The 25,558-nt window shown below is 37.1% G+C and overlaps 1 protein-coding gene across 1 annotated transcript in view; it reads right to left on the bottom strand.

Moving 5' to 3' along the window:
• The window catches only part of LOC121096475 (SLX4 interacting protein), a 78,977-nt gene that overhangs the window by 5,071 nt on the left and 48,348 nt on the right, over positions 1 to 25,558 (bottom strand). Inside the window, exons 6-7 of the mRNA XM_040612433.1 lie at positions 13,676 to 13,753; positions 10,884 to 10,972 (exon numbers count right to left, since the gene is read on the bottom strand). Coding sequence (XP_040468367.1) covers positions 10,884 to 10,972; positions 13,676 to 13,753 — 167 coding nt within the window. The remainder of the gene's footprint in view (positions 1 to 10,883; positions 10,973 to 13,675; positions 13,754 to 25,558) is intronic.

Raw genomic sequence — 25,558 nt, 5'->3', positions numbered from 1 at the left:
CTGCAGGGGACTCTTAGTTAACCAGAGAACAAGAGCACAAGCAGAAGCTTTTGAATTTCTGCTTTATGGTAACTGGTAAGGCTAGTTCTATTAAATTTTCTTCAGTCCTCAACACAGCAGCCCACGACAGGTTCGCCGGTGCACTAAGGCACTTCGTGTATATGTGGTAAGCAATGCTAGTGCCTTGTACAAAACCCAGGAGGACTGGGGACAGTTCCTGTCCACACGTACTCACTACAGTTCTAATTTGCATCAAATTATGGACAGCAGACGATTGTTGGCTGGAGTGTACTGTCATGCCAGAGCATGAAGAACAGACCCTGGAGAGAGGCAAAGATGACGAAGCCATGTCACTTATGAGTTGAGTCAGAGGGCAGTTAATGGTCCAGAGTGGAAGGGCTCACACATTCCCTTGTTAACGCCATCGGCAACCTCTCCTTTGGTCTTCACAGAACTTATCACATAAAGCAGTGACAGAAAAGGGTTAATGCATTAAAAAATTAAAACTCAAAATGATTTATATGTGAAACACTTCTGAACATGCCCTCTAAGTACAGTAGATTTTCCCCTTGGAACCACACCCTGTAAGTGCTGTATTTTGAGAGCTGAACAATTAACATAAGGCATATGAGTCAGTCTTTGAAAGACTCTGTGGGAACCAGAGAGCCTTTTGCTATTAGGAGTGATGTAAACTCCCTAAGGCTGGAATAACTCCACAATAGAAGGCAGAGAGAGTCATAAATAACAACAATGGGCACTCCATATACTACTAAGACACTCAGCCATTATTGGTGATACTTCCTTTATTTTCTTTATTAGACTTAATAATTTTAGTTAATTAAAAAAAAATAAAAAACACTGTCTGTTTTGGGAATACTATTTATTTCCTATGGGAACTTCAGGACTTGTTAAAGAAAGAAAAAAACCTAATCTGCTCTCATCCTGTCTAGTAATCCCAAATTCCTTTTAGGCAGTGAAATAATTAAAGAAAAATATTCCAGGCATAAAAAGGAGGACAGCAGAAGCAGACATCATATAAACAATGACACCATGACAGAGAAAAACGTCAAAGCACCGCCAGACTTGTGACTTGACTCTGAAAGAGCTGCAGGGAGTGGGATTGCTGCTAACAAATTAAAACCACATTTCTTGGCAAATTGTTAAAGACAGACATATTTACATTTGTATAGAGACTGGGTGGGCACAAAAGATTAAAATGCTTCTTTAGCCCTTGAACTGGCAAGTTCTATTAGAAATATGTGCTCTTAAAATCCTAGCGTAAGCTCACTCCTTTTTGTCACTAAAACTTGGCAAAGAAGGGCTTGCAAAAACGAAGCTTACGAAGTCTTACTACCCTACCTGCTCATAATACTGGCCTCTCAAAACCTGATTTTGTGATCCTTAGTACTTATCCAAAGAGATGTCTGGGAAAAAAAAATTCTATTAAGACCGACAGAGAAATACAACTGCTAGGCACACAATATACTTGGTGTAAGGCTTATCAAATTGAAAATTCTTTCTTTTACTTTCTTACTCAATTTTTCCTCAAAATGAAAAAGAAACCCTCAAAGTAGTAAAAGTGGTGACTGCCGTCTGCAGCAATCCCCAGAACAGCTGAATTCAGCAATACAGCATTAAATACCTGTAAAAGAACTACTTGTGGATGTGCACTTGTAAAGAATCTTCACAACTCATTATCCTGAAGAAGAGCGAAAGGTTTGGCCTTTTCAGCCTGACAATAATATCCATACAAACACTGATTTCTTTTCAGTCTAGGGTTTGAGATACTGGGTTGAAAGAAAAATTTGCAACGTGAACAACGCTGCTCCCCTTCCTGCCCTGCCTCTCATTTGGTTTCACATTCTCTAGTTGTCTCTTATGCTTCCCAGGATAACGGTTGCACATGCTTATGTACCAATAAAGTAACACTAAAGGATAATTAAATTTCATGTCTAGTTAAAAAAAAAACACGTCTTTTTTTCTGAACTGCATTTATCAATGTGGTTCAACTTGCTCATCAAAAATACTTAATAGAAGACATCAATAGGTCAATAAATCAAATTTAGTATCAGCGTGGCATACAGGAGGCGGGTCAATATAATAATCTAGATTAAACAATGAAATTAAGTATTATCCCAGGTACACACAAGCAAATAAAATTAAAATTAGTAAAATGAATCAGACAGAAGCACTTATTTAGGGGAACTTTATGTAAGCTTGCAATTGCATGATTTCTCTTAATGTCGCTCTAAGCAGTATCATGAACTCAACCGTCTAAGAAAACCTTTAGGATTCAGAACTGTTCTAATAGATCCGATGGCAGATCAGAGTGGTCAGACAGGACTCTTTCCAATCTGATAAATAGAAAAGGGCTCCTAAAGCAAGTGAAGAGGCTTGTCAGCGAAGGATGAATCACACACCATAATCTAACAGATAGAAAACAGACACAGACAGGATTTTGGGTCTAGCCTTCTGCCCTCTCCCATCCCACATGAAGGAAGAGCTTCCCACAATTTCACGATGCAAATTTTTCAGCTTTTCCAATGTAGTGATGCATCTATCCTAGCAATTCTACTTAGGAACTTCTACCACGTCATACAACATTCATAGTTTCCCAAGTACAGACATGGATACTATTTTCAACCTGACATACAGTTCCTTGATCAGACTTGTGGAATATTGCTCTACGTTTTAAAATGGACAGTCCTGCTCTGTATGTCAGCAAGTTCCAGTAGAAAACATTAAGGATCATTCCACATTACACATGGGAATACTGATTTTTCATTTCAAATAGATATTTTTAAGGAATGCTGGTGGTTTTAAAAAATACATCAATTTCAAGACAGAATCACCAGACAAAACTGCATGAGTCCGTGAGGACCAGAACTGTATGGCCTTGCACAGGAAGGAAAATCTAACTCCCAGATCAGTGCAGTCTTCATTATCTACTACCAAATATCACTTTGATTTGACACCGTGGATATTAAGTTTTTGCTTGTCAAGAGTCCCTACAGTCTGTACCACTTAGTCCGAGAGCTGGCCCAGTCTGTTACAAGTCCCTGTAATACACATTCCATTTTCTCAAAATACAAGGTGTGAACCCAAGTTTCTCAATTGATGCATAAGTCCTGGCAATTCCAAACACTCCAAAGGTCCCCAAAGCATCGTCACATTAGCTTAAGGTGTATGACTTCTATGAGGAAAAAGCCGCCTTCTTTTGAAGTCTTTTGTTCGGATTTTAATCGTACGATACACAGAGCAGGAACACTAGACTATTCCAAGTGTAGGAAATTGAGTTCTCTAGATTTTCATTTGAATGCTTGCTAGATAATAGAAAACAGAAAAAATCCTAATAAGCTGTAAATGGCACAGAACAAATAAAATGTGATACTTCATAAAAAACCCCAAAGCTGCAGGGGCACCTTTTTAAAAAAAGATGCACATCTGTAACACAGATAGCAAGAACATACACAACAATTTCTAAAGCCACAGAAGGTGCTCCTGAAACAAACGATTTATTTACATACCAAGAAGTACATGACACATGCTGTGTGTATTTGCTTGAAGGCAAAAAGTGTCAAAATTAATGTTAAGTAATTGAGCTATTAATCATTCTGATTTTATATACTGATGCTACAAGACTCAGATTCTATCTTCAGCGCAAGTGTCCACTGATAAGAAATGGAGGAAAAGACAAGAGCTTTTCAACCAAAATAACTCCTCTCAATGACACTGAAGAAAAAAAAATGTAAAGCATATTAGTGCTGAATTTTGGGTTGGTTTTTTTGGTTTTTTTTTAAGAAAACCAATGTCTTAAAAGCATACATCTTTAGCTAGCCTTTCCCACAATCTTATGATTCCTGCTTCCAGTAGTTATGAAAGAGGGCATGCATGCAAGATATACATGTTTTATACTTCAAAGACATTTTTATAAAATAAGACAGCAATTTTTCATGGCACTCAATCCCTTCCCCCAACTTACAAATCGCGGGGGAAGGAATCTACTACTCAACTGTCACGACTATCTGAAAAAGCAAGGCACTCCTGTAATCCTGTACCGCATTTTTTAACAGTCTGACATGAGGCTCCTCTATCTCACCAAAGCTAAATGGGTATCAGCATCAACAAGTACAGATGTCTAAACATCTATCAGTAAAAGTAAAGTAAATTTTGTATTTATCCTTCCAGATATAGCACAGGTTATATGACATAACAGAATACTACTTAGAATCCGTTATGTATACAGCAACATGATTTGTATACTTAAAACAGAATTCTTATGGAAAGAAAAATCTGGAAAAGAATACAGCAATTTTAAAAACAGCTGTTCTCTTTATACAATTACAATAGTGTTTAACAACTGTAGGAAATCTTGGAAAGATTAACTTATACTCTTGATCTTGCTGGTTATACAAAAGCAAAATATGTAAAATAGAGTTGCACAGCCCACGAGATAATTACTGTTCAACAATTTAGTCAATGTTTTAGCTTGGTTTCCAAAACAAACACCACCACCACCACCCTCAAAGCCCCCAAGATTTCTGAGCTCACGCTGGGGATATGTCCCTCCAAATACATTCAAATCATGACAAATTGTTCAAAAATCCTTCCATGAACTTTACCATCACATATTTCAGCTTACTATTCAGTCAAGTTATGAAATTCCTATTAGTTGTAACAGATTTCTGCTGAAGGCTGAGGAACAGCTTGCTCTTTTAAACAATTTCAATCCAAAATCCACCAAATACTCTTTGCCCGACAGGAATACAGAGAATTATTATCAAAACATGAAGCAATTTAAACCTTTTAAAGTCCTAGAGTCATCAAAATCTTGCCGGTGCACAGCAGCTAAATCAAACCTTTAGCTCGCCGCAGCTTTAAACATTATCACTGCCAGCCTTCCACCCTGCATCGCTGCTGGAGGTGCCAGCCCCCTCAAAGTCAGCAGAGAGGAAAGAACACATTCAGTGCAAAGTGCAGAATCTTAGCTCAGATCTGCACTAACCACCAGCACAAGCTGTGACAGCAAAAAAGCGAGAGGGGAGAGGAAAGCAAAGGAGGTGAAAGGATGATGACAGATGATAATATCTTAAATAACCACAAGGCTTTGACAAATGAGATCTTGTGAATGCTGCTCAGTAGTTATATTTAAATCAACTGGTGTTCTCATATATATAAGAAACAACTACCAAAATCAGTAAAAGATTATTCAATTTGTCCCTACTTTTTGAAGATTGCTTCAGACAGAAATCATTTTAGGTGCTTAATCACTTACACCGCTGTTATAGGGCCTTTTGTATTTCTGTTGTCTTTCATCTGGATTTTGCATAATGAGAGAGACATAATCTTTTATTGAAGAAGTATTCAACTTACTGGCCTTAAGACAATTTAAGTATTACTTTTTTATTTCATTCCATATATATTCTAATACTCTGTCTGCTTTTCAGGTAAGTCATCCTATGGAACAAAGATTTTCAAATCAGTTCGTTGCAGCAGTATTTAGGCCTTTTTCCAGATCCTGTACAGTTAATTCACTCAGTGGTATGCATGAGCACTGTAATTGCTCTTTTCAGTAAAAATACCGTGCATTTATCAACAGATGATTTTCATTTACAGTCCTAATGCCCTCTACCCAGCTCTGTGAGGTTTCCCTGAAATTCTCCACAGCATTCTCCAGTCCTGGACTAATTAAAATAATTGTGTCAGATTTCATTTCATCATTTGTCCACTTCTCCAGATCATTAATATAACAAACACCAGACAGCTATTAAGCTTTTTGCCATGCAGAAAATAAATCAGTCAGTTGGTAAGCTATAAGAAGAAACTAAGACAAGTTCAGACAAATGTCATTGAGGCAATTCACAGCTTTACTGCTCTCAGGTATCCTCCCTCCCCTTTTGCAGGAGGTTCCTACCCCCGCACACACACACCCCCAGCTGCTCCCACCCACAATTCAATGCACTAGCTTAAAAACCAGGGAAGTTTGGTTTGCATGAATCCACAAGACTGTGATATGCAGCAAGATGAGATGCAGGCACACAGCCCTTTTGGCACACTGCTGTAGGAGTGGTAATCTGCATGGAGAAAAGGCAGACAGCTGGGACAAAAGGGAATATTGTAAAACTGCCATAGCCGTCTTCTTTATGACCAAGGCAAAGACATTTGTATCATTACTTTGCAATGTAGTTTCTCAGAGAGAACAGCCTTATGATTGAAGCTACTTTAAAGCCATCCTAACATTGAAAGGGAAGTCTCACCTTCACCCAACACGTGGTCCTGCCAAGTCTCTGTGTCAACACCTGTGTTCATGCAGCCATGCAGTGAGAGCCTGACTTAAGTCATCCAGCCAAAAGTTAACCATGCAAACAACAAAAAACTCGCAAACAAAATAACCCTCTTTTTTTTCCAGAGGGATCAATGAATTAACCCAGCTCCCCACACATGCCAGTACTGACAGACACTGTAGACAAGAATGCCTGGATAAGAGAAGGCAGGAGCACTGCATGTTTCAGTATCATCAGTCTTGGCATCAGCTTGAGAAGAATGTGAAGGGTAAGCAGAAAAAAGTGACAGAAGCCTGAAGTGTCAAAAGTGAGAACTGAAAGAGAAAAGCAATTCTTTACCTGTCCCACATGGTATTTGAACAGAGCTCATTAGTTTCCCCTCTCTAGCTTTTTGAAAAAACAGTGAACCCTATTCACATCAAACTACAGCTTTATATCAAGTTCTTTTCCAGCTAGAGGAAAATTTCCTACAATGACTGAAAAGAATTAAGCATATTATCTGAAAACACATAAAAATTAAATTTTATGAAATTTTAAAAAGAATAATGAAATTGAACACCATCAGCAACACAAGTATTAAAAGAAATGTTACATTAACCTGTGTTTTGGATGTTACTTCCAAAGCAGGGCAGCTATCAGCTGCTACCTAAAGGGGTGGTCCTGCTCTCTTCATCCCAATCCTGGCTGCACGTTCCTACAACATTTTTTTGTGTCACAGTTGGCAAGTGTGTGGACACAGGATGACTTGATTCAGTGAACTGACATGATGGAAAACTAATCCTCCAATAAAAGACACAGAAACTACGTAAGTGAATCGGTTTTTGCTGGGTCAAGTCAATGAACTAATTCATTTTCAAATGAAGAATCACTTGGCCCATTGTACTCAGAAAGGAAAGGAATATGTAGCTGGAACTAGAGGGGATATGGACTGACCTTTTCAGCAGTAGCCCACCACAACAACAGTTTAACTATAACATTACATATATATATATATATATACACACACACTTCCATGCAGAGATTAGCACTTCCACAGTGTGAATTGTGCAATTGTATTTCACAGTGTTTCCTTCTTCCCCTACCCAATCTGATATCACTTAACAATAGTCTTTAAAGTACTTAACTAAATTCCACTTGAAGTCTTTACTAATCTTTACAAATTGCTGCTATCTGAAAAAAGTTTTCATTCTATCTTCCAATAACACACTATTCCAGCAGCATATACTCTCATGTTAAGTCTCCTGTTAATTACAGCTAAGTGTACGTGTTTTCATGAAAGAATCAGAATCCTCTTCCCAGAATAACCAAAATCCAAGCAAATAATGTCATTTATGCTCTTATGAGTTCTAAGAGAATTCTCTAATGTACCTGAAGTATGTTACAATGGCACAATTTATGAAGTCCGACACATATGAAGAAGATGAAACAGTTTGCTTTTATTTCTCTGTTGGGGATTTAAAAAGCACTGGGCATAACTTTAGCACCTTTCTTCTCTTGTTTACCTATCCCCACTTTCTTTTCTGACTTCATATGCATGGTAATTTCAAAATTCCACTTTCCTATCATCATTAGCTTAACCACCTTCATGCTTTCCCTATAACTGCTTCCTCTCATAGATTCTAGTATAAAGTTGATGTGGTTATCAATGAATACTCCATTGTTAGCACATTTTCAAATGTTCACAAGCCTCCAGTAAGCCTTCCACCCATTTCCATTTCCACTGTTTCTTCAGATAACCCACTTCCAATTTTCCATTTTAGCTCTCTACATAATAATCATCAAGAAAATGCCGTCATTGACAAAGATGACTAATGTTTCCAGAGTGCTCATGTATTTCCCTGGGTTTCCTCTTTTGCCATGTTCCCAAAACTGCCATCTTTTTCAAGATAAAACTATTCAAGATTACAAACAGTTTGGCAAAACAGGAAACTGGTTTTATGTTTAAACTTAGCATTAATCAGCCAGGCTATTCTTCCATCTTTTCCTTAAGACTTCCAATTTGCTTATGTATTTTCAATAACTTGCTGTATTGTTTCTTTAAAAAAAATTCCCTCCTTCCAAAATGATTATTATTGCCTGCAGCCTGATTTTTAGATATGACCACAGAAACACCCATTTCTAAACATTTTCTTCTGTTTTATTTCAGCTCTACTCCTTAGAAGTGCTCTCAAATCTTCCTTAGTTTATGCTTAAAGCTAATTTGACAGAGATTGCCTAATCTACCTTTTCCTTGGTCTTACAACATGCATCACAGAAGGCTGCAAATCACTTTTCTCGGCAACTGATGCTAAGGTTTATGCTTGTGAATATCTCAAAAGCAATCTAACGATGATCTTTCCTAAGAAAGGACGTAAGAATTTAGTTTCATATCTGGCCACATCCCTCTTGGTTAAAGCACAGTCTATTTCAGAGATACAGAAAATAGCCTAAAAGGCAGAGAAAAGGCAAAGAATGAAGCGCTGAAGATAGGTGAAGAAAAAGTTGCAGTAAGTGAAAGTAATGCATATCAGGCTGACATAAAACTGGTTCCACATAATAGGAAGGCAAGACATTGAGCCTGACTTGTCTTGACAGAGATCAGGAATGAAAGCTTGACCCAAACCATAAACCAGCATAAAAGCAGTTTAAAAAAAAAAAATTGTTAAATTGTGACCAAGTCAATCGCAGTGACATTCAGCAAGACTGAAAAGTGACAAAGTCTCCATTAACATATAGTCAACTACTTTTATAAAACACAGATAGGCCCTCAAAACCAAGAGTGTGAGATGACTGAACATTTAAAAGAACTTGCATGCAACATTACGAAATTATGCAAACCCAAACAACATATAGAGAAAACCAAAACATATGCCTCATTTTTAATCCATGACAGAATACACTGGAATATATCAATGGAAAGGTCTTGGGTGGTCTTTTGTAGTCTAGTTTAGAGTTCAAGCATACTCACTGCTAAATTGATATAGAAAAGTACACACACAAAGTGCAGCTCCTTAGCCGTTACTTCTGGAGTTCCAAAAACTTGAAATTACCTCTCAGTGGCAATCAAAACACTCCCCCAGTTTGGCAAAGTACTGAACTGGAGTATATGACAAATTTGGTACTAACGTGCTGTAAAATTCTGGATCAACAAAACAGTCTGGACTGGACCCTTTAAGTTAGAGCAGTAAGAATTAAAAAGATACTCCAAAACATCTGCTGAGGGTCTGTTTGCATCTTCTTAGACTCTCTCCTACCAACATACTACACTCACCTTTCCAGCCAGTTCTGTGCGCACATATTGCATCTGTAAGTAAAGCAGGCCTCCAAGACTTTATTATTGATTAGGTTATGATCCCACTAAGAGATTTATTTATTTTTTTAAACATATACCTGTTTAAACTGGCTTTTTAAACAAGGAGTTTCCACAGATCAAGATCAAATTTTGAAACAGTCAAGCTATAAAGTCCATAATATATTTTTCATTTGCCTTCTCCTTAATAGACAGAACCATGTGAAACAAGCTAAAGGAAACTTCTCATCTTTTATTTTATGGAAAGATTAAAAATACCAAATGGGGTAATTGGATATCTCATAAGAGACACTTAAACAAGTTTAAAAAAAGATAACTATTTCTTGGTCAAAATGCAGAGACAGGGTTTTCTACTTAAAGCATCTAAGTAGTTTTCAAGACAATACCAAGAAAGCAGTAATTTTCAAAACAGCAAAGTATTTCTAAAGCAGTTAAGATTTTTTCTGAGGGGAAAAAAACATTTGCTTGATCCTCTGACATTTAAGGATACTTGTCAATCTAAAAATCAAGATAATAAAATCTGCATTTAGTATAATAAATAAAAGCACTCTGCTTGATATTAAAAAAATGTTAAGTTGAATAACTAGAAGAAAAACTTTCTTCATGGGTCAAATATACTTTACTATGTTTAAGATAAACTACTAATATATATATATATACCTCAGAATGTAATTCTGACTCTTACTGTGAGCACAGAAGAGACTGCCTGCCATAGAGCAGGCCACCTGGGTCAATGTGAGCACTCCTGAGACAATCAGCAGTTAAATGTGGCATAAAATTTATAAGCCTTTGACCCTGATAAAGCCTTCAGGATGAAATATTTAAGTAGAATTGTTTATGCTATTTAACTACACACCAGTGCCTTTTTCTCCATAAATGTTTGGGGAGGTTTTTTTCCCAGCAGGGCTAGCACTGATCTATTTCAGTTGTTTTGCAGAACAAATGCTAAGAAAACACACAAGAAACTCATGGACATTAAAACGTACCTCGTTACAATTTTGGAAAGTAAAATGTTACAAGGATAAAACAGAAACAAAAAATCCTTCAATCAAGGTGCTAAAATCATACCTAGCTTTCTAAATACGTGGTCACCTTCTCCGAGCCTCATATGGCTCAGAAAACCTGAGCTTCAAGAGTTCCCTTCACTCACTTCAGTATGTCCTTTTGAATACTTTCACCCAACTGTTAATATGACTTCTTGGTTCCCAAGATGACAGTCAAAAATAGGTTAATAACTACCTCTATAAATAAACATTAATCTTACCACTATAAAATACACCAGAAAATTTATGTAAAAGTTTTGTACATACCAATATGCCATTTTCATATGTCCAGGCACTTGGATTAGATTCCAGTTTACTGACACAAACTATAAGCCTGTCTGGAAACACACGTAGCTCTATACAAAAATAATTGAAAAGAAGATTATAAAAATTATAACCATATTCAAAAACACACACAATGACAACATACATACCTGTTTTTAGTGAACAACATAATTTATTTTTTGAGTTGCACTCTAACTCACTTCATACACTCCACTAGTTTCTTACCTACCCTCTTCAACACTGCATCCCTCCTTTTGTTCTGCTTTTTTAAACCATTTAAAAAAAAAATCAATTAAGTCAGAGTAAGTTTAGTTCCCAAGAGGATAGCCATGGCTGCAAATTAGTCCACCTGCACCCCTGGACAAATATGCCAGACAGAACCAACAGACAAACTACTTAATGATGATTTCTTTTGTGCTCTTCTGGTGATGAGTCTTTCCATCACAAAAGCTGTAAATTATGTTTATAATACAGCACAACATATTCAATCAGGACTTGGCATAAAAACTCAGCATAAGGTTAAGTGTTTCAAAGTCTGACTACAGTGATTTTTGAAGTCATTAAACAAACTAGTTAACTACTACCAAGTCACATTTCACTCAAGATTACATGGTTTGTTATGAACACAACAAAGTTTCTCCATTTACAAACTGAAGGGTTATCAGATTAGAATAGACCAGACAAAGCTTTATTCAGTACCTAGCAATGCTATGAAAAGAGCATAGCTGGATATTGTGTTATTTTACATCTCAGACTATTTTCAGATCACTACCTTCATATTTTCAGCTCAGATTTTTTTCTGTGTTGGGTTTTGTTCTGGTTTGATTTTATAAAAAGAGAGTTACTAATTTTTAATGGTTGTTATACTTGAAAAGCAAACCATAACACCCTATTTTCTGGGTCAAGAAAGAGACAAGACATGCAGAAAAAACATGAGGTTTTGCTCATAGATTTTTTTTTTTTTTCTGGTAGAATGTCTTCTCACGATGAATTGAGCACAGGCATGATGTGAACAATTTGTCAGTGATGATCAGGTCACCCATATGGATGACCGCCTCTCTACAAGGTACTGCTTCTTCACCAACAGCGTATCTCCATTAGTATCTGACAAACCTCTGTGAGTGCATACCAACAGCGACTCTTCTAGAGTCATTACAATGAAAGATGGGGATGTTGAAACAGATTACCTTGCATTTGCCATTGGTTGAAAAAGCATACACAGAGACTTCTGATGCAGCTGTATTGGCACAATAGCTTGTCAAGCTACCATGACTTGATAATGAATAAAGTTTTTCATAACTCTCTCAGAAATATCAACTCTGCAACACAAAATTGTGTCCAAGGAAGTAGTCATGCTGTGCCTTATATCCAGACTATTCTTTTTCTGCTTGTATCCTCAAGACCTGAAAAGCCACCCACAAAGGCCTAGTACAATGGCTTTCAAACTGCAAGCAGTCTACAGGCATCTTCCAAATGGGTTACAAAACAAAAAACTGGACAACTGTTGCAAGGACTGAATGTTTTATGTGGGGTTCCAGTAATAGCCTCTTAGATAAATTTACTTTAGTCGTTGAGTGAGCATCACCGATTAGGCTCAATGTCTGGGGTTTGTATGCAGAGTACTAGGGGTACTTACAGAAAAGAAACACTGGTGCCAAATTCTATTTATTTTTTTTTTTTTAGGATATATGCTTATTTTGCTATTTATTGGGAGCAAAACCAAGCAAAAAAGTGTTTTTTATTTGTTAGGAACTTCATGTGGAAGCCAAATTTTGACTGCAGCATCAGAGACTCTCTTTTTGGTAGCACTAGTAAGGCAAGTTCATTCCAGTTAGACATTTTTATTGTTACATTTTATAACAATCCCACTTGTTGGCTAACAAAGTGAAAATATCTTTAGGTATTCATTGCTGCTTACAAGAAGTTCAAATTTAACACACAGAAACCAATGTTGAGATACCAATGCAGACACTCTTCTATTCTATTCCAGCTATTCTTCTAGGAAGCTGTGAGAACAAATCGATAAAATATTTAAGATCAACACTCCTATCTCTTCTACCAATATAGCCTTAGAAAACAACTAGCTGGCATTTGAAGAGAGATTTAAACATGTATGAATCTAATGAATTACTATAAAAATAAGAAATTCTTTAAAAATATCTATTCAAGCATTCAATATTTTTAAGGGCACTTAATTGATTTATTTTGCTTCTTTTAATATGAAAAGGTTAACACAAAGGGCACAAAATCACTTCCTTACAGAGCATCTTGGCTTGAGAAAACACAAAAAAAAGATCTGGTCCAGTGACATCACCTACGTAAAGATTTTATAGCACTGAGGTGAATAAAAGCCTTTTCTTGCATACACTTGTAGTGTACAGTTGATGTCACAAGACACATGAGCAATAATGAAGTGATTCATACTGCAACCTCTGGTTGATTCACCCTGCAGAGACTCAGTAAAATGCTGAGTCTCATCGTACTTACAGAATTTGGTGTGGCTTAGCTGATTAGCCTGGGGCAAGGTATATACAAATTTAAAATTAAGTTTAAAAAAACACCCCATCATATGTTAAAAAACACTTGCCTTTTTTTTTTTTTTTTTTAATTTCTTGGTTTTAAGAAACATTCTCTGGAAAAAAACGAAAACCAAGCTCTGAAAGAAATGTTGATTAAGTAGAACAAAATCTGACAAAGTATTAGTTTATGTTCCCTTTTTTCCCCTCCCAGAAATGCAAAATTCTATGTAACGATATAAGAAAATTATTTCTTACCACGATAATGTTTCCCTACAGCACAACGGAGATTAACCCATCTCTTCATAAAGTAGGCAGTAATGTGAAAACTGTTGGCTGCAACATAAAACAAAGGGATAACAATAAGCGTCAGGGTATCTTGGGCATTCTGATCTCAAAGTGTTGCACATCTGTGAAGATAGGATTAAGAGAAAGCAGCAGCAGCTCAAGAAAACAAGAAAATGTAACTTTAAAGGAATATTTTTCAAAAGAAACTGTTCATACTGAATTTTCAAGAAATTAGTATCTGCAACAGGGGAAAAAAATCTACATGAATTACTAACCACCAAGTTCTGGTATTCAACCACAGAAATAAATTAAATTTGATTGATTGATCAGAGGTGTCATCCGCTTAACAGCCTCATGTCATGGTCACTAGACCGGTAGGCTAGAGTCCTATTCACTATGGTGGTTTTGTGCATATTCTACAAGAACATTACAGATGACCATTGACCTACCTGCATTCTAGGGAAAGGTGGCATACTCAAAGCTGATAGAAAAAATGCTGGCTATAACAAAAAAACACCAAACAAACAAACAAACACGAAAGGTCCTAATTATCTACAATTCCACTGAATTAAGTGAGAAATGCACACATTTAAACTCCTCAGTACCTATAGGCGTAGCTGACCCAGCAGACACCTGTACCATACACAGAGGTTTCTTCTGTTTCTATTCCTGAGAATGACAGAAATCCTCATGCACCAGGAGCATAAGAAAAGGACAGAAAGGATTATATTGCAGCGAAGAGACTATTAGACTATGGCTAAAGAAATCAGCTTTTACTTTTGTTCCACTTTAATTTCCAAATGACCCTGGGTAAATCAGTTAGGACTTGATTTATAAAGCTATTTAGCAACTAACTCCCGCTGAAATTGAAAGAAGTTAGCATCTGTGACTCCTCCTCCATAGTCTCTCTGTATACCTCACTAAAATGAATGTGCAAAAGAGGGTTAGTGGTATTTCACTTCCCCTAACTCTGATGGGTTTTACCAGACTTAAATTATTGCTGCTTCCAAGCCAGTACAGAAACCCTAGGTGCAATTACAACAGGAAAGTTATAAAATTAACTGCTACTGCCATCCTTCTAACATAACTATTTAAAAAGAAGGAAAGCTTGTTTGTTCCAGTCTTAATCTCTACTGAGCAAGTGCCAAGGCATGCTTATTTATAAGTATAAGCTCCAAAATGCATGTCCTCTCCTGCAGAGTTTACAACTCTTCTATTTGTACAGCAACTCCTGGAGCTCACCACTGAGCGCTGTTTAGCATCACCTCTCATTAAGAGCTATAGTTATTGATCACAATCAATCCCTTTGAAATTTATCACCCATCTTTGTTCCTTCTCCTCAGGAAGATACCTAAAATTTGACTTCCCCTTAAGAGATCAAGTCAAGATGTGACAAGTTGAACCATCCCTTAAAAATGATGAGCGCTAGAGAAAAAATTGGATGTAATCCACCAGCTTTATTAACTGCATATTTACGAGCACAATTAAAGAAAATTACTTTTAGCTATTTCCAGTTTGGCATCCACAATTCTTTAACATTGTTAGCAGGGTTAGCCAAATCAAAGAATTTGCCCTGTATATAAATAAGTTATTAGTGTGATAATAGCACCTTCCACTGTGACCTCCATAATGCTGAAAAAGTAACATTCCTGAAAGTACAACGTTGCAAAGAAAACTTCAGAGTAAATACTAGAGTCTTTCTACCTCCATTTGTCTGAGATATTCCGAATGTAATCTTCTCTAGAGGAACTTAAAAAGGTGTGAATCTTTTGCTTTTCACAGGAAAAGCACAATACTTCTTTCCTGAAATTCTTTTATGAATCAGTGACACGTATATTTGTTTATTTTTCTTGCTATCTTGGTATTCTCTGGGAGTTTAAATGTTTAATCATATCTGATTGACTAATGGCCTGAACAAAGTTTCAATTCCTCTTAAAGGCCTTTGATTCAGTTAGCTACTGTTCTCTGGAAGAGAACATCTACCTCAAATCCAACAAAATAAATAATTACATAAGAGGTCAGGACATCTCTACACTATTTTTGCAGTGTCAGCTCAAGTCTAAAAGTCTTACAAAGCCTTCACAGGGAGTTGCACCTGAGCTAATAAGCTCAGCCTAGAGGGACTAACACCAGAAAATAATTTTAGTTACCATGATTATTTACTATGCTGAAAAAGCATGAACTGATTATTTGTTGTTATTTACTGGTAACTGTAAGAACATTTTAAGATGCATTACATTCACAATACTTATATTTTTCAAGTACCACACAGCTATGCTCATCAAATGTTTTGAAACCCTCTTGTATGTGACATTTGATTTAATCCATAGCCAGCTCGAGTTTACAAAACTTCCCTAGTTTTAAAGTTGCCAGAGTTACTGCAGAACTATAAAAAAAACTTATATCTTCCTTCTGCTTCCTTCAAGAGAAATATATCATCCAATTAACCATTCTACTTCATGAAATAAGAAACTAAAAACTAAGCCCTGCAAGAAAAACTTCTTATCCAACAATTTCATGTAAATCACAGCTTTTTAAACTTTCTACACAGTTACTCAGCATGAGTCTAAGTCTGTTCTCAATTCCCGACTTGTCCACCATCCATGTTGTTTATGTACTAGCTGGCTTTGAGCAAGCTGTGGATTATGCTCCAGGGAAGATGGTGAGTATCTATTCAGCAAGGACCAAAAGCTGCTATTCATATACGGAAGGAGGGATCAACTAATCTGTACCAAATGATCCATCACTAACTCCTTTTAAGTGCACCATGGAAGTTTTAACTTCAAGTGATGTACAGTATTTTGCAGCCACTAACATAGAAAGTCCGCAGATACTAGTCTCAGCAAACCCAGTGAGCCCAATCTTCAATTTCTTCATCATGCAACATAGACAAAGCTTCATTTGTAGATTACCAACATAGAAGTTAAATGGTTGTTTAGTGATTTGGAGTTTTGTTTTTCTTACTTCAAAACTGTGTATCTAAATCACCAGATCCAGGTTTCACACACAAACAAGAAAAAACAAAACAAAACAAAAAAACCCACCAAACAAAAACCCAACCCCCCCACACCAAATAAAATAAATAGACACTGAAAACCCAAAATGTGACAGAACAAAAGTGGTTCTAGAAAAGCCACAGTTCAGTTTCAGCTGCAATAGGCACCAGTGAGTGCTGCATTTTAAGGGAACGGTAATTTACCCTGCTTGTTATATTTCATAGTCCCACGACACCGGGAGGAAGTATCAGACACTGACTCCTTACTGTAAGACTATCCAGCAACACTTGTTTTCCAAAGGAGTCACAGCCAAGCTGACTTGTGCTTCCAGAGGGCTGCCAAGAAGAGGCTGTGGTACAGCATGGAGCAGTGGGAAGCCCTCTCCCACGGCTATTACGGACCATTCATCTGAGAGCCTGGGAAAATGCCTCTGAGCTGCTGAGTTATCTGGAGCAGCCTGGCAGGTGTTCACTTCCCAGCACAATCTGGCACCTGCATGGCTCTGGAACTAAATTCAGTCAAGTCTTCTCCAAAGCCACAGTACAAGCCTAAGAAGGCCAACCGGCCCCCAAATATTTCCACATCTGTCAGGGGCCTATTTCTCATCACACAGTATTTTTTATACCACCTTTAAAACACCACCTATTTTTCCTCCCAGCCTAGATGTTTCAATTTCTAACAGGTTGTTCTGGATTAGCACCGCCTCTATGTTCGGAAAGTAATAACAAAATAAATCATTGCAACGCACAGGTATTAAAAAACCAAGAGGATGACTATCTTATGTTACAATGTAAAAGTAAATACATAGGTGTATTAGACTTTCTGAAACACTGTACTGTACATTCTAAAAAAAAAACCAACAAAACTACATTTTGCTTATGCTAGATTAATTATTCCACACAGATTAATCTATACTAGTAATAATGTTTACAGTATACAGAGCTTTTCATCTTCAAAGGCTTCCACAGACATATCATTACACTGCTTTTTAGCAGTCACATTTCTCCACTTAAAATTATTCACCACCAAATCCAAATTCCTGATTGTCTGTAAACAAAACAAACCCCAAACATTTTATTCTAAATCTACTGTTAATCGTGCAGCTTTACTTCCCCAGAACAAATGTTCATATTCATAGCATGTGCTCCAGAACAGGTTGCCATTTCTAATTTAGAAGAGAGTCAAAACCCAAACGTTGGCATGTAAGTTGAAGTCCACGTCTAGGATAGACCAGGGACAGCAGACAAAAAGCTTTTGAGAATGCCTGAGCCTTTTCTGGTGTTCAGAATGGGTACAGAATTTCTGTGTCATCTCAGACACACACACACGCACACAAAATATTAACTTCACAGTTAATGAAAACAAGCATCTTGATCTAGTGCCAATTTTTATACACCAAATAGCGGCTTTCAAAACAACTTAAACAGCTCAGGATGACATCCATTCTTTCCATCCCTTCTGCCTTCAGTTCTTTGGGGTTTTTTTTAACTTTTATTATTTCAAGTGATAAACACAAGCACATACACATTAAAATGTGTACTGATGAACATTAAATAAAGCCCATAAACTTTTACAAAAATATTTACTACATGAGAAAAAAAAGATTCAGCCATTAAATTTATATACATAAAGTATGGACAAAAAAAAAAAAAAAAAAAAGACAGTGCAGTACTGAGTGAATGAGTATTGCTGCAGGGTCTGATCTTGCAAACTTAACACCTGCAAATAAATTCAGTGATGTAACTTGCCTCTGTCTTTTTCCAGGATGCCTTACAGTCAAGTCAGCTAAAACCAAGTATAGACAAAAACAGATTACTGATTTTTTTCACCTTTCACAATTTTTTTAGTATGAAGGCTATTCTTCTATATGTTAAATCTTCTGAAAATAGACCAGTTGCCAACACAGATAGGTGAGAGATCTGTTCCATCAAGGATCTGGGGACAAGACGTAGTTCCTATCAGGTAACAGGGTCCCTGACTGGCAGACATCAACCTTTAAATGAATTCTGATCAAGACAGGATGAGATACACCTAGCAGAATCCTCCCTGCTATCAGAACATTGATAGCGAGCACAGCACACTGTCTAAAACCTTCACAATATGAGCCATGAACAGTGAAACTGGACTGAGCTGTTTTATGAAACCCAAGAGTAGGGTTGTAGGGCTCTCCTCTAGCAGGAGAGGTGTGAAATTCTCTGAAATCAGAACTATACTGGCCAATCTAGATCCAGAATAAGGCATTTCTTACCATGCTTGTCAGGGGTATTCTGGAGGAAAGAACAGAGAAGAACAGCATGTATGAGACCATACAGCCACAAGATGATAAATGTGTTTGATGGACATCCTGAGAACACACCAGCTCTGAAGGAAAAAGACCGTCTTCCCCTCACTAATACTTGAGATGGAGAGGCAGGCTGATCCAGTCCTGGGAAAGCGCTCTTAAGGTACAGTCCCTTTATAGCCATTCCTAAGGCATAAGCAAGAATCGCTAGCACCGCCTGCTCGTGCCTTCAAGCAGATAAATGCAGAGCAGTATTTTGAATGGCCAGTGCACTGCTATCCCAGACAACTGTTTTCTAATAGCAGACAAGATTTGATTTCAACTTTTTGTTGATCTCAGACTCAATGACCATATTATTAATTGCATGTGATGGGCTTTAAGACATGAACTGAAAGCCATTTATGAATCCTCACTGTTTTGAACACATAAACTGTGTTCCAGAGGAAGCCACGTGCCTGGACTTCTTTAACCACTGGAACAAGCCAGGCAGCTGAAAGAAAGGCTGAGAAAGGCATCTGTTGCTACCAGCCAAAAAGCAGACAGAACTGGAAAACAAACTCTGTGGTAAAGGCTGTCTGACAAGTCAGCAGCAGAACAGACTTCAGATTCTCCTCAAAGCGGCTGTATCACCATGAAGGAGCAGCTTAGCTAAAAACTGTCTGATGCCACATTTGCACATCAAACTGAGCATCTCCCCCAAACTGGCCAGACACAGCTGTATCCAAAAAGAGCCATGTCAGCCAGTTACATCACTGAATTCCTCACAGCGATAAAAGTAAGGTAGACTAGCTAAAATGAAGCAGACACTGTGATGGTGACAAGCCTGACTTCAGGGCACTCGGGAATGCATAGAGTCACCTTTTAAAGCACGTCTCTTTCAAAATATATGTCATTTCAACCTAACTATCTCCGCAGTTTTTTCCTTCAGAATATCTGTGAGCTTCATGAAATCTTTGATGCAGTGAAATACTTGAAGGGATGAGTTTGTATTTTAAGTGTCAGGAATCTCTACAAAGCAAAGTCTCTTCTAGCACAGAAACTCAACCAAAATCTGGAAATAAGCCTTTCAGACTTTTAACAGACATGACTGATTCCCCTTATTGTTCATCAGAACAACATAATTGTGGGTGCCGATACTACAATGCTGATTTTCAAATAAAGTCAATCAAAACCTTCACAGGTCTCCAGGCTTTATTTCCACCCCCCCACCCCCCCACCCCCCCCCCCGGCAATAGGAAATAACTTCTGCAAAACTTCTTCCCCAAGAGGAAATACAGGTTTTAACCCTATAGCTCCCACAGCTGATGAGACCTTCATCTTCTACCAATAACAAGGTCTCTAGGCAATGTTAGGAATATATTGCATCACATGGTTACAAAACCTATGGGTTTGGTGAAGAGAAGCCTGACAGTGTGCCACTGGAGACATAACACGAGAGAATGAGATGCAAACAAAAGCTAGTAGCAGGTATCTTCAGTAGAACTGAAATGAGCATGAAAACGTAGTTTCTTCAAAGCTGATCTCGATATATGGCAGCAATAAATGTTCTTATCTTTCTTTTTTGGAGGCCTCCTGTTAGGATAGCCCAGTGGAGCTAAGAGGTAGATGTTGATGGTCATGACTCCTTTTTTTTATTCTACCCTATTGTCTAGAGGACACTTCAGAAGAAAGTGAATTCTAAGGGACATGTGTGGACTTGAACCAGCAGGCATTTCATGCTGTTGTCTGAATAAAACAAGTTGTGCCAGAGGTTCACAAGTTTTTTGTCTTTTCACACAACAGACTCTTGTTAGGTTTATAACAACTCAGAATATAAGGAAATTCTGGAGCATAGCAAATAGGTGGCAAGTCACCACAATGGATCTTTCAGTACTTCCCCTTTTTAAATGCTGGCAAATAGACTGTAGTTAAGTCAGCTGCTGAAAGACTCTATTTCCAAGTAAGTCTCAATCTCTTTCTGCTCTCACAAACTCTGATGCAAAGAGGATACCACCAAAAAGACAAAGAACCACCCATGCTTGTTATAATCCGATCAGTGCCACTCAGCTCTAGCCATGAAGAAGGTGCTGGCTGTGGGGCAAAGAGCTGGAGACTGACTGCAAGAGTAAGTTGTAAAAAAATGTCCGTTTTAGCTTACTCAAGAATGCAGTGTTACAAGGGACCACCTGAATTATGCAGCTCAGTATCCCGCAGTTTCTGGCATCAGTGTAACAGATGCTAAGTGCAAAAACATTTACATAGAACTTCTCAAAATTTGGTATCACATTGAAGGTCTTTTATACAAAAGACCAAAAACCACGAGCCTGTCATGTGCCATGAGAAGGCAACAGAAAAGAACAGACAGGCATTGCTCATATCCCATGACCCATATGTGCACACACACAACCCCCCCCCCCCTAAATATCTTAACTAAAAGAATAAGAGAAAGATACTCTGAAACAAATACAAGACTGTCACTTTCTATCCTCTCTAAAGCAAGCATTGTAATTTAAACAACTTTGGTTTTCATGAATTTGTACAGTGAATATTTCACATGTACAATGTTTCTCTCTGAATACACGTAATTTGCTCTGCACTAGAGCATCTCTTACTGTTTGAAGATGATGGAATACATCAAGTTCTGTTATTGTGCCCACAGTTCAAGATTGCACTAGACTTTTTTTCCTCCTCTTTTCAAGTAAAAGTCTTTATTATTTGCTGCACTACTATATGTTTTTTTTAATTATTTCTACATGTTTTTAATAAATTAAGGCCCAAGGCCTGCAAAACTTTCCTGGTGTAGGCTTGGTCTGTCACTGGTGCCTTTGTAGTCAATAGAAATACTCAGTGCACAATACACCCAACAGATCTAGTACTTTCAGTGGTGAATCAAATGCACGTAACTGCTTTCACTGAACTACTTACGCAAAGAAAGTATGTAGAACTTTTTCAGGAATTGGCCCTCCATCTCTATCTGGGTAGATTTCTGTAAAGCCTTGTAAAAATTTTCCAAATAGAAATAAACCCACAAAAATGTTTGCAATTTAAAAAGCTGTATTTTCTCTCTACCTTTGTCATATGATAAAGAAACCTAAGAACAAAAGAACAAAGGAGAGTATTATTGTGTAATATGGTAACATGGAAAGGATAAAAGAAATTCCTATTCATATTTAACCATGAAATTACACCCACAATTACTTCCAGTTACAATGAAAATAGAACTTCAATGTTCAACACATATCTATAATGATTTCTTTTTCTTAAAACATAATGACAATTTTTGTTTTTCTTGGGACTGCTGGTGATAGTTTGGGGACTTTTATATTGAGACTTTCATGGAATGCAGGGGTTAAAGATGTGTAAAACAGATTTTCTCACAGTTTAAAGAGAGCAAAACAACACATTTAGGAAACCAGACAGCTAAAAGGTCAAAACGTTACACTTCCAGGTCAAACTTCTGGTTGCAATTAAGCAAATTCCTCTAAACATTTCTGGGGAAATCATATTTCTTTTAGGTTTTATTTCAAATCCCTATTCTTTCTTGCTTACATTGTAACCAAAACAATATTGCTCTCTTTAGAAACATTTAATAAAGAATACTTACTTTTTTTTTTTTTATAAAGGAACCTGACATTTCATCTTAAAATAAAAATCAAATCCTCATTTTTTTCCATCTCATTTAATATACTGTTGAACTAATTAAAAAAAAACACAAAATATGTTATTAAACCTGGTTAATTAAAAAAAAAAAGATAGTCTTTCTTTTCCCCTTGGTAATCATATGTCTTTTTTCATCCACTTTCATTATCTGTATTTGCATAGTAGGGTTTGGTTTGGGCTTTCTGTTTTTTTTTACCTAATCAAACTATTTTCCCTCTCCCATGCAGTTACACGAAAAACCCTGAAACCTAAGATGCTGACAACAGTCCTGATGTAAACGCTTATGTGCCTTCTAAAACACACCAGTAATCTCACGACTCCTATCGCTGCCCAACAAGACTACTTAGGTCTAAAATCATAGAATCTCTGCCCCAGTAACAGACAGATTTTCAAGTTTTTTCAGAAGTCCCAAACTCATAGCCGCCAAAACTGCACAGCACACAGACAGAGCATTATCTGTACATGGACAAGAAACACAACAGCAATGAAGTGTATGTGAGTTTTATAACATATGAGAGGTAGACCTGGTATGTATCCAAATAGCGCAACCTACTATGTATGTTAGCAAGTGTTATATGCAATCATATGTACCCAAGCTGAAAAAACATATTCCTAAAGGCATATTCATATTATATGAACAATACAGCCCAACACAAAGCATATGACCAGATTCAGACATTAATTGCAAACACTTCACTTCAGCAGAATGCACATATTATGTTAAACTGCCCTCACTAATTTACCTGTAGCATATTCCAGGCAGCACAGCGTTCAGGCTGCCCCACACACATATTTGTAAAGGTCAGACAGCTAAGGAAAGTCAGGTCTATCAGACTGACCAAATCATTTCTTCTCTGGTATTTTAGACATTCCAATGCAAGGAATTTGACCATTAAATGCAGACCACAAAAACTATGAAATGTTTCTAGCAGAAATCCTATTTGCCATGTTCACAAAGAACGGGAGAAGATAATTTAAAGTCAAACTTATTCTTCAGAACATTTCAGCTGCAACAGTAAGCACTCAAAAAAAAACCCCAAACCTACTGCTACCCATTCCAGCTGTGCCTAATGCTTAAACAGGTCCACAGAAGCTGTACACTGACACCCTATCCTCAGTATTCCTGCTTCCAAGTGACTACAGAAGCTTTAAAAGGCTATACAGTGCACACAAGAAAGAGTACCTTCAAGAGGAACAGATGTTACAAAGAATAATCAGGCAGTCAAATCAGAAATGGGAAGCACTTAGGGACATGTTTTTAAAATCACTCCATTTGGATTCCAAAAATGCTGAATTCCCACTTGGACAAACAGATGCTAAGGGCTCTTTCAAAAGGTAGCTGTATGTTTCCTAGACTAGATGAGAGTCACTTTCATATTCTCAAGTATCAAATCAGAAATTAAAGGTTGGGCTTATCTTGTCTAACTTGCAACATCTGCACCAAACTAGCATCCTAATTTAATTCTTAACTGATAGAGATTAATTGCCTATTAACTTCTAGACAGCTTTGACAAATTGAAAAAGGAGACATAATTCCACTTTGTAAATACATGATTAATAGATACAGATTTTTTGCCTAACTATATAATGAAAACTCCAAAGATAAACTTTGAATTTACATAAATATATGTCTTGTGCATAAACTGAAGTACTAACAGCAAAATTACTATGCAGAAGTACTTGGATGCTATAGACAGACCTTTAGAGCTTATATAGGTAAGACAGTAACTGTAAACATATGTGCATGCAAATGTATTTTTTTGCACACACACATACTTAAAGAGTAGTTGTCATAGTATCTTTTCATAAATTGAAAAAATCATACAAAAACAAGAGACAAACAAAAGATGGAAACGAGAAAAACAGAATTAAGGCAGATAGTAATTAAAGGTTAAAGGTCAAGACTGTTTTCAAAACCAACAGCAAATTCTTTCACAAAAATACACTCAGTTAAACAACTCTCTTGTTTTAAATAAATAATATTTCTCTTCAATACAATACTAACTATATAAAGTACTTTATTAAGGTCATCTGTAAAATAAATACACCATTTCATTTCCTATCCAAGACCATAAATAACTTCACATGGGAGCTGCAAGTAGGGAAGAAGTAAAGTTAGGAGAATGCATTCAACCCACCTGGTGCTGCAGCTGCAAATGTCCCATGTAAGACAGCAACAGCAATTGCTAAAGTCTCTGCAAATCTTGGTGTAATAACAGGAAGACAAAGGTAGACCCTTCAGTCTAGAAAGTGCAGAACTTTCTCTGACAGTCTTTGAAACACCAACTCTCTCTGGCATACTAATGAGTTTTCAGTTTATAGTGCAGGCTTTTTCCAGAAAAGTACAATAAAAAGGCCATATTGGGTAAGATCAAAGGTCCATGTAGCTAAATACCTTGCATACAACAAATGGCTACAAGGGGAAACTAAACACAAGTGCAAAGTGTATGCAGCTATTTCCCCAATATTCTCCCAGAGTCCAAGCACTCTCAACTCAGGTCTTTATCGAACCAAAACAGATTTGTGAATTCTGTACCCTCCCTGGATCCCTCTCCCATGTCTTTGTGGACTCATTGTAAGCTTTCATCATACCCATTATCCTTTGGCAAAGAGTTCCACAGCTCCTTTAACTACCATGGTGCTTCCAATACCTCCATTTGATGCCCTTCTGTTCTCAAGTTGGAAGAGAATGAGAGAAGAAATTATTTTGTAGAACTCTGTTGCATTCCCCCCAATTCATGTATTTTCCAGGCTCAAGAGTCCTATCACACTTGACTGACTGTTCCCTGTATTTTGCATGTTCCCTGTATTGTATTTCCTCATCTTGGATCATCTCTGTTGCCCTTCTTGACGTTTTTCCCAATTCTATTGTATTATAATCTAAGGTAAAAAAAACCACACACCAACACCAAAAACCCACTAAAAAGAAAATAATCC

Source organism: Falco naumanni, chromosome 12 (genome assembly GCF_017639655.2).
Source record: "Falco naumanni isolate bFalNau1 chromosome 12, bFalNau1.pat, whole genome shotgun sequence".
NCBI lineage: Eukaryota > Metazoa > Chordata > Aves > Falconiformes > Falconidae > Falco > Falco naumanni.
This window is presented reverse-complemented; position numbering and strand designations above follow the sequence as displayed.